Raw genomic sequence first — 12598 nt, forward strand, 5'->3', positions numbered from 1 at the left:
CCCTTAGAGCTTAGCTTAAGTGGCAGCTTTTTCTCCTCTGAGCCATGCAAAGTGTATTTAGCTCTTTTAACCTTTTCCCCTGAAGTCAGTCCCTCCAGCCCCCAACCATCTCTGCTGCACTTCTCTGAACTCCCTCCCATCCGTCAGCCTTTCTCCAAACGGGACACCCAGAGCTAAACGCAGCACGCCAGGCGCGGACAGGCCAGAACCAAGCATCCTGCTCCCGTACGCGTAGCCACAGGGTGACGTGCCGCATGCTCACCTGTTAAAGGGAAGGAGTGGGTCCAATGCTGCAGCCTGAATCCGCCAGCTGCAGGCCGAATCGATGCCACCATAGCTCACTCTCAACTCAGGGATCAGATTTTCAGGGTGGGCAGAAGCAGAAGAGCTACCAGCCAAGCGTGCCAGCAGCCAATTGCTGGGCACTCCACGGCAGAGGGGATCAAGCTGAGCAGCAGCACCCTGCCTTGAGCTCAGCTGCCAGACCACTGCTGGAAAGGCCCTGCCTTGTGAGGGCACAGTTTACAGCTTGACACCAGCACCTTAGAGAGGGACCATTATCACCTTGCCGCTGCAAGCCAGGATCCTTTGGCATCTGCAGCCTAAAACTGCCTTGCCCCAGTCATGTTGCAAACCTGGGTCTTATTTGGTCTACCAGCTTAAACGTTTCTTTCAGCTCTTCCTGCCTCTCCGTCCCACTCCTCGGCCGCTTTGCAGAGTAGTTTCCCTCTAGATGTATTAGCGACATTGTACTTTTCTGCCTGCGATTCTAATCTCTCTGACCACTTGGGCTTGTTTACTGCCCTCATCTCCCCCCCCCCCCATCCCCCCATTTACCATCATCTGCAGATTTCACTAAAGGGTCATTCCCCCTTCCACATCACTGATGAGGATGCTCAGAGGAACAAGACCTAACCGCAGAATCTCCTGCAGGGCCTTAGGTTTAAGTGAACCGATAATGATCCTGTTGTTCCACAAACACGTACGGAGCCCTGATCCGTGACTGGGGCTCCTAGACACGACTGCAAGACATAAGAAAAAAACCTGCCAAGTATTCTCAGGTAGGTTTCAACGCATTTATTAAATTCTTACAAAACAGAATACAAAATTCTGGCATCAACAGTTGTTACAAAGGAAAACTTCGATTGAGCTGTATCAGTTCACCTGGTACATACAATAAAGTGCTTGTTTTTTTTATTTTTGTTTTTATTTTTTGTTTTTACTTTAGTTTTATTTTTAAACCAGCCCCTGGCGCGAGGCATCCATTGTACAAACCAACAGTGCGTTAAGGTGATTTTATGTCAAACCCAGCTTTGGCAGTCTTCATCAATTGTAAAGTGGAGAAAGGGCTTTCTCCTGTATTGATAAAAAAAAAGTCTGATTCACAGTAAAAGTTTCTAACCAGTTCTAAATTGAGTTAACTGACTGAAGGAGGACCAAGGGGGAAAATAAGCAAAAAAATATATATTTTAATTTCCTGCTGAAACTCGCAAGAAACTTTTTGAAAAGAAAAAAAGTCTCCAAGACAGATGCTTTACGAGGAAAAAAAGGCTTTTAAAAAAAATAAAGGAGAAAAACATGGGTTTAAAATAAAGAAAAAGGACTTTGGCAAGACAGGGTTAAAACTGGGCACAGAACCATGTAAGTGCTAGAGAGAAAGATTCTGGGCAAGCATTGTCTTTGGAAACAAAACCAAGGGAAAGTAACCAGTGAGGAGGTGGGATGCGGGCCCAACCCTGGGCACTAGCATTAGCGTCTCTTCTGTCTTGTTAACACCTACAGATCAAGGACCAAATTTTTCAAAAGACCTGAGCATCCATCTCCCACTTAGACACCCTCAATGGAGCCCTCTGCTCCCACTGAATAATGGCAGCTACTCGGGGCCAAATACTATGAAGTCTGATCATGGAGGTGCCTAAATGAAGCTGAACTCTGAGCCCAAGTGTGCAAGGCATTTCACAATTCCCTCCAAACACACACTGCTCTGTGCACTTCCTCAGAGCAAGTGTGCTTCTTAAAGGCAACCTAAAAAGGAAAGAGTAACTGGGCTGCCTATTTGATTCTTAAATGGCATGAAAGTGTTTCTTCCAAAGTTTCCCCTTCATTAGCAATCCAGGGTCTTGTCTACAGATTTTCCTGTAAGACTTTGGCTGATGGGAGGACTGCTAGCATTGCGACAGATAGATGCACCATGCCAGCGAAACAAAGTGAACTGTATTCGGATGGACTTTTAAAACACCAAATTAAACCGGTGTGGATTTAAAACAAACTGCCAGGCAAGCCGTCAGAAAAGCTCTCCTGATAATCAACGGAGTGAGGCTGTCCCCTCTTTAAAGGGGGGAACTTTCAGAGGCACAGACAGGAGATAAGAGCCTAATGGCCCTAAAAGTGCTATCTGTGACTTTGAACCTCTCCCCCAAGAGAAGAAAAAGCTCACAAGACATGTGAGCAGGCAGATCAGCAGCAAGTGTAAATTACCAGATCTGACCCCAACTGAGGATCTGTTCAGAGATCTTCAGCTAGTCCTCCAGCAAAAACCAGGCAACCTCAGGCCTGCCTCCCTGATTTTTCTGAGGTCTGACAGAAGACCCCAGACCTTCTTTACTCATCAAAGCAGCAAAGAAAGGTCAACCCAGTTCACTTGCCTTTGTAAGCCACCTTTCAGGGGAGGAAAAAAGGTTTCATGGGTGGGAGGCGGGGACGTTTGCCAACAAAATCATGGAAAACCAGAACACCCCCCCCCTTGCAATTCCCTTCCCATGTTTGTTTGTTTTTTAAAAGGCTGCAGCCGGCAGCATTACAATAGCTTTCACAATACCAGCTCGAGGCATCGCATACTGTACATCATTCAAGTATTTCTTAATATAAGACAACAAGGAATTATCTACAACTGATAAAAACAAAATAAGCTATAAAAAAGTAACAATGTACAATCAAGATAATGGATTTTTTTTTAAAGGAGGTCTCTAGGAGTATTGCAGCCTGTTTTTCGAGGTACAGTACCCCCCTTGCTTCCAATACAGTGCTCCCCCGTATTATCCTTGCTACCCTGGAGTTCTGCGGTCAAGGGAAGCAAGTGCTGATCACTGTAAGCAAGATGATGTGTGGATTTTGGAAATCAAGGTGTTTTACTTACAGATGGAACTGAAATTGCTTCTGCAAAACAGGGTAGGGAACAGTTACAGTTTACATTCCCGTCCCTTCCCAAAGCTTCATCGAGATCCAAACACCCAGTGATCAGCTAACCCCTGATGCTATTCACAATTGCCTCCCTGAAATCAACTAAACATATATTGCATAGTGTTGCTGTCAGCAGTCTTCGGGGGGGAGGGGTGGGTGAAAAAACCCAGAACGTCCGCAGTCTGAGAAAGCATCCAAAATTCAGAGGAGGCAGGTTGGATTCCCAACTCAAAGGTTCCAAAACCCCCCAGCTGTGCCTACGTGAGAAGTTTGAGGTGGCTTTTAAAATATAAAGCTTGATGCATCCAGTTAGACGAGCAAGGGAGGCCAGTAACTCGTCCAGTTAGAGAGCGAGGGAGGCCAGTAATTTGCAGGGGGCACATTTCCCTCAGTCTGGACAGACTCAGACAAACACGTCAGCCTTGTTTAAGAGAGGAGCTTCCGGGGAGGCAGAATGAAGCCACTGAGTTCACTCACTGTCAGTTTCGCACCAGCACAGCTAGGCTCAGCTCAGTGGTGCTACCCTTCATCTGCACCACTGGCAAGGGCAGGCAAATCCGACCCGATATTCCGCAGGGAGATACGGGGTTTTGATTTGCAGAACAGCTGGGCGTACGCAAGCCCCAGCGTGCCCCCATCTAAGACTCAGCGCTTCTGAAAGATCAGGCCCAGAGCCCTCATTTTTCGAGAGGAAATCAAGCAAAGGGAAGGCGCTACGCGCCAGGTTGGATCAGGAAACTAGGGAAGAGACTTCAGAACAAATGGAAGCACGAGATACACCATGGGCAAGGAGAATTGCTGCCACCCACCTATGTCCCCAGCCCCACTGACAGACTCGTCCTGATTGGTCAGCCTCCAGTTGGGAAGGCTTGTGTCACAATTAAACTCTGGGGAAAAAAAAAATCACTTCTATGGAACCTCCGGAAGGCGCATTCGAACCGCACATGCTCCCCTCCAATTCAGACCTCCCCGAGAGGCCCTGCTGACTAAATCTGCTCCCCTGCAAGCGTCTCAACCCAAAAACCCAACTTCCACGAGACCACGCCTCCCTCAAAGACTATTAAAGCTCTTCCTCCTCTAGTCCACCTCTGCTTCAGCATGAAGACCCAGAAACCCGCCTCCGGTCTACCCCGCTGGGGGAGCTCTCTGCCCGTCCAACGCCAGAGACTGGATTTCCTAAGGGAAAGCAGCCCACAGGCAACAGTCATGGGCAAGCCCTGGACGGATTTCTATGCCCACCTGAAAGGAAGGCTGATCACACCTTGAAAAAGCATCTCCTCCCTCTTGAGGGGGAACCTTGGGAAAATATCTGCATTTAAAAAATAAATGAAATACACCATGGAACCCCTTAAGCGACACAGATCCCACGGAAACAATACTCCTTTTCACTTGCTTCTGCCTCCCGGCGACAGAGCTGCTCGGATCCTCTCCCTGAATGCTCAGTTCGTTGCCCTAGGACAGAAAGCTCACTGAAAGCAAGAACAAATTTTTCCTTTTTAAAAAGCACCAGATTATTTCCAAGGCAGAGGATTCGCCAGCCACAGTCTGTAAGGACAGGAGCTCGGCGTTGATCCTGCCTTTTACTGGGAACCCAGCTGCTCGTGTGATCTCACAAAACTGGCAGCTGGTAACTGGGGCAGAGACCCCCTCCACACACACACACACACACACGCGCTCACACACGCTCACACTCATTCCTCAGAAGAGGCTTGGATCCTGCTCCATGGCAAAGCCCCTATAGACTTTCATAGGACAGGACCAGCCCTATAACACGTTCAGAGTTACTTCCTAACTCTGCGAACATTTCAAAAACCTGGGAACACTGGTGGAGATCCCACCAGTCCCCACCTCCGCTCCCCCATATCCAAGCTGTACCTGGCACATCATCTAACCCTAGGAAGCACCATGCCAGTACAGCTCAGTTCCCAGTCTGAGTCCGAAGGACAGAACCTAGGGGAACGAAGGAAGACACTTCTCAACGCCCTATTCAAGCAGGGTTCGCTTTAGCAAAGCACAACTAGGCGGTTTAAAGAAAAACAAAACCAAAAACCCTCAAGTGGTTTAAATAGCTTATCTTAGAGCAGGGAGCTGAGTTTCAATCCAAACCAGGGAGATCAACTGCCCTCATGAGCACAGCTCGCCCCTCTCTTCTAGCGAGAAATCCATCTGCCAGCACCATGTTCTTTCTCCAGATGAGCTGCAGAACGCCCCCCACTTCCACAGACTTCAGCAGGAGCAGAGGGCACTAAGCTTCCAGGACCAGGGGCACCTGTGGTGACAATGACACCCCCTTCCAATGCCACGGAACTCCCCCATGCCCCAACACCAAGCCCTGGCATTCGATGAAGATCCAGTTCCCAAACGGAGCTTCAACCAAACTCTCCCTCAACACTACAGCATCCCACTGCATTCTGGAGTCCCTACGGCAAGGGAAGCGTTGGGAGGGATGGTGGCTCAGGACTATCCCTCTCCACCCTCACCCCTTTTTTTCTGAGAGGTGCGATGCCTGGACACGTTAGCTTTTCAACACCTTAGCTTAGATCAGCCAATTCCAGCTCCGGAATGATTAATTTTTTTTCTTCACTTTTTTTTTTTTTTGTTTTTTTGTTTTTTTTTTAAAAAAAGAGCTCCCCACGGTTGACTCATCTCAGCCCCAATTCAAAGAAAACCCTGCAGCTCGGTAGGAAAATAAATGTTAAAATGCTACGTTTTGTTGTTAAAAATACAACCGAGGGTCTTTTTCATCGTCGTCGTTTTTTCACAGTATGAAATGAGCTGAAGTTGTAAAAGTGTTGCTTATACAAATAGTCCTTTGGTGTAGGGGAAAAAAAAAGAAAAAGAAAAAAGAAAAGTCAAGGAAGAGTTCATACGTTGTCTGTTAAATGTCCTTAAATGTGCCCTGGGTGAAGCAACCTCACACTTGATTTAATACCTTTAAAAAAAAAAAAAAAGGGGGGGGGGGGAGAAGGGGGTTTAAACAGAAACAAAAGAAAGGAACTTGCAAGATCAGTGAAACCTTGGAAACCAGCCAATAGGACAGAGTCCTGATCTTGTTGCTAGCTAACAACGGCATTAAAAAAAAAAAAGAAAAAGAAAAGAAAAGAAAGAAGGACGACGCCCGGATACAGCACACACGTATGTACAGGGAGTGGTGGGGGGGGCCACAGCGGGCAGGCGATCACGCGTGATCGCCCACCAGGACTAACGGAGCGCCGAGGTGCTGGCTCGCAGCCCCCGCCTTCGTCATGCTGCTCTTCTGCCTCCGTTGGGCCAGCCTGGATTCCGAAGGGGGCGACAGCTGCATGGAGCGTGAGGTAGCTTTGATGATGATTGGTCGCGTCTCCTCCTCCTCCTCCTCGTCTTCGTCACGCTGCATCAGCTGACGGTTGACAGCGATGGCTTCAGCGGCGAAGGAGGTGAGTTCTTTGGCACTGCTGTTCCTGGAGGGGAGACAGGCCAAGGTCAGTGAGCAGGGGCTGGACAGGTGGCATGAGACCCCGCCCCCGGACAGCAGCTACTGGAAGGAGGTCTCCCATTCCCGTCGTCACTCCTTGAACCAAGGCAGAGTATTCACGAGTGGGGAACACGAGCTTAATCAGTGTTCATGGTGCACGGGCAGCCACAGCATTGACCCAGCGCCCCCACTGACATCCTGACCCAGCATGCACCGGGCCCAGCGTTTGATCCCAAGGGAACTCATTCCAGGTCTGTCTCCTCAACTGGCCTGAAGTTCTGAGTAGGTACCCGAACAGGATGGCTGAAAGACACCCCAATGTCTTGTTCTCCTGCAGCTGGTTAGGACTTGGGACCACAGGCGCCAACTTCTCATGGCGCCGGTGGGTGCTCGCACCCTGCCCCCCCTCCCCCAAAGTTCCCCCCCAACTCCGCTCCCTCCCTGCCCCTATTGGGCCCCTCCCCTGAGCATGCTGCATTCCCCCTCCCTCCCAGCGCTTGCTGTGCGGAACAGCTGTTTAGCAGCGCCAAGCGCTGGGAGGGGGGAAAAGCGGGCACGCGGCGCGCTCACGGAGGAGGCGGAGGTAAGCTGTGGCAGGGAACTGCCGGTGGCCGCAGAGCACCCTCCAATTTTTCCCTGTGGGTGCTCCAGCCCCGGAGCACCCATGGAGTCGGCGCCTATGCTTGGGACTGCCACATGGGAGAGCCTGCTTCAAATTCTGGGTCTAGATGACCCACCTCACCAGGCCAGCAGGGGCTACAAGTGCCAGGGAGGTGACGGGGCAACGGGGCACGCCTTCCAGGAGAGCAGGTGGGTCACCTGGTCCACACCAAGGCCCCTGTAGCCTCCCTCGGCTCACAGGGCGTGAGCGTCAGCACTCCTGGGAGCGGGGCAGAGGACTTTCAGCACCCTGGGGTGCAGGCGTCACACCAATGCACTCTGGCTTTGGATTGTCAGGTCTGCAAGATCTGCCAGCAGATGAGCTCATCATGTTACTATGGAGAGGGCTGCACTAACTACCGCAGAAGCTGCTGAGACACCGTCTCCCTCTGCAGCAGCCCCACCCCCCGCGCGTACACAGCCAGGGTGCAGGAGAAAGGACTCGCTCACCTCTGTAAGATGATGGGGGTTGGAAGAGTGTTGTCTGGAGCACACTGGAATAGAACAGAAGCAAGATTTAGAGTCGGGTGGCAAAGCTCATCGCTCCGGAGCGGATATGGGACCTACAGTCAACATCCGTGAAGCCGCCTCCCAGTGGAAGCGGTGGGTGTCCTAGTGGAAGAAGGCCCCAGTGGGTAGGGCGAGCTTGGCTTGTGGGAAGCCTGGGTGCAATTCCTGCTCTGCCAAAGACTTCCTAGGTGACCTTGGACATGTCATTAGGAGCCTGAATACCGCTGTGGCCTTAGTGGCTTGGTGCCTCAGTTTCCCATCTGTACAATGGGGATAACAGCACTGCCCTACCTCCCAGAAGAAATACATTAAAGATTATGAGGGACTCAGATACGCCAGCAATGGGGCCAGATAAGTACCCAAGACCAACAAATCCTGCATTGATGGCTCTAAGACTCCAGGTTTTCTTTAGGGACAGACAGTTGAGTGGTTAGAGCACAGGACTAGAAATCAGGAGACCCAAGCTTTAGTGTGGTTCTGAGAAGGACCTGCAGCAAATCATTTCTCCTTTCCCTGTGCCTCACTTTGCCCTGCTGTGAAATGGGAATAAAACATCCGTCTCTCAGGGCGCAGCGGAGGGACAGAAACATGAAGCTCAGCTGTTTGTCAACCCCAGGTGGGAGACTCAAAAGAAGTACTAAGAAGGATCATAATGCTGGTTTAAGGTAACTTCTCTCTCTGGAAGCGTGAGGCTCCAGATAAGTTATTTTTTAATGCCATTTTCTCTTCTCAGGTCACTCAGTCTGGGCCCGACCCATGGACCTTATGCGTGGCCATAGCTTCCTAGCCATGTTACACAGCTGTGCCAAGAACCCACGCAATCAGGTCCAGAATCGTATGAAGTTAGAAGAGTGTCTTCCAAGATCTGCAGCTCAGCAGCCAACAATCAAACCTCCTCAGAGCAGTACTCACCCCCTGCACCCAAGGATGCTCGAGGACCTGGGCCGCGCTGAGGCGATTCTTGGCATCTCTAACCAGCAGCTTGGAAATTAGATCTTTGGCTCCAAAAGAAATGTGGGCCCAGTCCTTATCAGGAAATTCATACTTCCCTTCCTGGATACTCTCAAAGAGCATGTTCTGGAAGAGAAGAGGCACCCGAGCAAAGTTTATTTTTAGAGAAGTGAAAGTGATCCTCAGCACAATCTGATTAGACCTAGGAGGCAGCTCCTCCCAAGGCGAGTGGGAGGCTTGAAGCTAAGCAGAGAATCTCCAACCTTCACAGCCCTACCAGCTGCATTCTCTGTATGCAGGGAAAGCTGATGTCAGATGTCCAGCAAAGCCACTCTATGTGGCCAGCAAGAATTAGTTGCCAGAGAGAGGGTTCTTTAATCATTGCACTGGAAGCCACACGGGGCGACTTCAACGTGGCTGTTTCAGACAGGGGTTTAGCATGCTGAAGGAGATGGGCTGTGCAGTGTGGGAGGCTGGGCCAGACAGGATAATGGACCTACTACTGCTCCTAGCTAAGAGAAAATCTCCTTTAACACAAGGGCCAGGCTGCCAGGCAGAGGGGCTGGCTCACCTGGCAGGCATGGCACGCCTCGCCGCGGTCCCAGCCGCAGTCAGTGCCACAGTGCCCCACGAAGGGCGGATAGCCGCTCAGCATGATGTACAGGATGACCCCCAGACTCCACAGGTCGCAACGCTTGTCGTAGATGGAAGCCTCCTCGTTGAAGGCCTCCACCACCTCGGGGGCCATGTACTCAGCAGAGCCGCACTGCAGAAAGGGAGAGCAGGGCAGGGTTACTCAGAGCTGGGCCCCAGGCAATCGGGCCTCCAGAATCCAGCACTGATCTGACGAGATGCCTTGGAGGGGAAGGGAAGACTAGGCGTGACAGATGCCCCCAGATGCTACAGGTCATCACAAATGCTCAGTCCGCTGCTATCATGAGACACAGGTAAACCAAGACACCAGATCCAACCCACACCCTGAAGGTTTGGCTCCAAATATTATGATCCATGACCGGCCCGGGCCCAAACGTGGAGGCAGGACCCCTACAAAGCAGGCCGTGCCAGAGCGCAGAGCCTGGGTCTGATGGGCATCACCAAGTTGTTCATGCCCCATCACAGAACCACTATGGTGCAATCGGCAGCGTCTGCAGGTACGAACCAGTAACCAGGAGGTTAGCCTGTTGATGGTGCAGCAACTCCCCTTGCTACAACTGGCACCACTGATCACAGGGTTTGGACAAGTTGCCTGAGCGCCAAATTCACCCAAATAGAAACACAGACTAAAAACCTAGATCGGAGCTGGCAATGAAGCGAGGCCCGAGTGGGCAGCGTTGCTCCAGCCAGAAGGGACCTGGGAAGGACAAAGGTACAGCCGTGCCAGAGGCAAGGAGCAGAAGCAACAAACTGAGCCACGCCACCCTGTCCTCAGATGAGATAACTCAACTAAGAGAGATTTGCTCGTAGCAGAGACAGAAGGCCAAGGAAGGGCAGGCAGCACCAGCTCCCGGGGTCTGCAAACGTCTCTGCCATGCAATGGGATTCTACTCCAGTTACAGCAGCCGGAGACAAGTGGAAAGTCACAGCTGGTACATTTACCCTGCTCCCAGGACTTGACATCTTTCCCTGAACCTCCAATCTCACTCTTTTTAAGGGTGAGTCTCAAGCTCCGATGCTTACAAAGAAAACCTCCAAAGAGGTGACGGGGTGGTAGCGGATGCAGCCACCGCACTGGGAACTGCAGTGTGCCCCTGTCCACCCAAGCTCCACCAGCAGGGAGTGCTGGAACTGCACTATTGCACGAGTGCATTGGAAACAACGTCTGCACCTCGCCTCAGGAGGGCAGGGCTTACTTTGTGGGCCGAGTTTAGAAAACCACTACACCCCTCTGCTCCCCAGGTCAGCCCCTGCTGCCCCGCTGTCCATATTCAGAGAGGGAGGAGGTAGAGGACATGAGAAGTTCTTTAAATAACTGACTGGGGTTTCCAGGATTTTCTGACCAGGGCTCTTGAGATCAGGCTCCCAGACATAGCTTGGCTTGAACTGCTGGGTTAATTATGCACAACAGTCCCTCTGGGAAATTGTTCCCAAGCATTGCTCTGGCAGGAGCAGATGACCACAAGCTATAAACAGACCCATTTTTCTTGGAAGGGCTGCACACAACCACCTTACGAGCATCCCCCGAGGTCCTAACATGCCACTGAAGAGCAGTGAAGAACTAGATACGACTCTGGGACCACCAGGTGGGCCACAGGGAACGAAGCACACGGTAAAGACACCCAGATGTCCCCACAGGAGAGGCCGTGCAGAGACGGATCAGTTACATCCCTGGCTGTATTCTGTCTAATCAGCAGTGTCTAATCATTGGAGAAAAGCAATCTTCTATAAGTCCCCCATCCTGTATCTAAATATCTAGCTTAATAATAAATACCTAGCTCTCATGTAGCACTTTTCATGACCAGATTGCAAAGTGCTTTAACAAAAGAGGTTAGCATCATTATCCCCATTTTACTAATGGGGAAACTGAGGCACAGAGAAGTGACATGCCCAAGGAGCAGGCCAGTGACAGCACCAGGAACAGAACCCAAGATTCCTGAATCCCAGTCTAGTGCTCAGCCCACTGGACCAACTCAGTGGCTCAACCTCAAGACGATCCTGCCTCCTCCACTCAAATCCGTTTAAGTTTGTTACAGTCTGGATGAAGTCACAGGATGGACCCAGAATGCTATGTCCCAACTCTACCCTTGATGGGCGCTAGCTTGATAGCGCATGACCTTCTAATACACTGGTCCCCAAACTTTTTTGGTCGTGTCTCCCTCCCTAATCTGGTCCCTAGGAGCCACGGCCGGGGCCAGGAGCAGGGCTGGGTGGTGCTCCCTCTCCCCTCCCCCCCCGGGAATGTTTCTCTATGCCCCCCTAGCAGGGCGTACCCCACAGTTTGGGGACCACTGTTTTAACAGAAGTTACAGCTCATCTCGTCCGACCACACCCAGCCCTTCCCTTCCACTCTGCAGGTTTCCCTCTGAACTCAGCATATTCGTTTTATACAGGCTTCTTCCCTCTGTATTACAGTGAAGGGTCCCGGGGGAGAGGGAAGCTTCTGCCCCCACATGCTTCCTGGAAATGGGAGCAGCAGGAATGGAACTGAATGCCTGGTGCCCCTTACGCAAGAATCAGACTTTAAGGATAGGAAAAGATCCCTCCCTATTGAATTCTCCACTCTCTCCCAGAAGCTGGTATTGAACCTGCGCTTCCAGAAAAGGCAGCAAACCTGGTGCAGTGCCTTGGGCCACGCAGCCACCTTGATCCATCCTCCAGGAAACCAGAGGTAATCAGAGAAATGCACCGTACTGGGGGAGAGGGCTGCTGTTTGGAAACCACCCACCATCTCCTGTACCAAAGGAGGGGGAATCCTTCTTCACCTGTTACACCAACAGCCCCCCAGATGTGAACAGCAGCCAAAAACCAGCTGAGTCACCCTCTCATCTCCCGCCCCCAGCTGATCCCCGTGGGAGAGAGTAATGGACATCAGAATTCAAGGACTGGAAGGCCCTGCATTCAGTGAGCTAGTGAAGGGAACGGCAGGAGTTAAACAGCTGATGTAACCAGAGCCACAGATGTCTCCACAGTCCTGTCCCTTCCCCCTCCCGCCCTTAGGCAGTCTGGGGCTTTCCAGCCCCAGCCCACGTGATGGATCAGCCCACACAGGCCTGGTGGGGGAGGGAAACAACCCCACAGCAATCAGATAATTGCTTATAATGAGAGGCGAGCACAGGAACAGCTGATGCCACAGAAAAGAAAAACCTTCTGCAAGTGTCTAACCAGGCAGGGTTGGTGCCCGCACGA

At 51.3% G+C, this 12598-nt stretch overlaps 1 protein-coding gene across 1 annotated transcript in view; it reads right to left on the reverse strand.

Moving 5' to 3' along the window:
• Positions 1-1062: 1062 nt before the first annotated feature.
• The window catches only part of MKNK2 (MAPK interacting serine/threonine kinase 2), a 28212-nt gene continuing 16676 nt past the window's right edge, over positions 1063-12598 (reverse strand). The window contains exons 11-14 of the mRNA XM_077841801.1: positions 9327-9521; positions 8717-8881; positions 7745-7788; positions 1063-6620 (exon numbers count right to left, since the gene is read on the reverse strand). Coding sequence (XP_077697927.1) covers positions 6359-6620; positions 7745-7788; positions 8717-8881; positions 9327-9521 — 666 coding nt within the window. The 3' untranslated portion in view covers positions 1063-6358. The remainder of the gene's footprint in view (positions 6621-7744; positions 7789-8716; positions 8882-9326; positions 9522-12598) is intronic.

This window comes from Eretmochelys imbricata, chromosome 25 (assembly GCF_965152235.1).
Source record: "Eretmochelys imbricata isolate rEreImb1 chromosome 25, rEreImb1.hap1, whole genome shotgun sequence".
Taxonomy (NCBI): domain Eukaryota; kingdom Metazoa; phylum Chordata; order Testudines; family Cheloniidae; genus Eretmochelys; species Eretmochelys imbricata.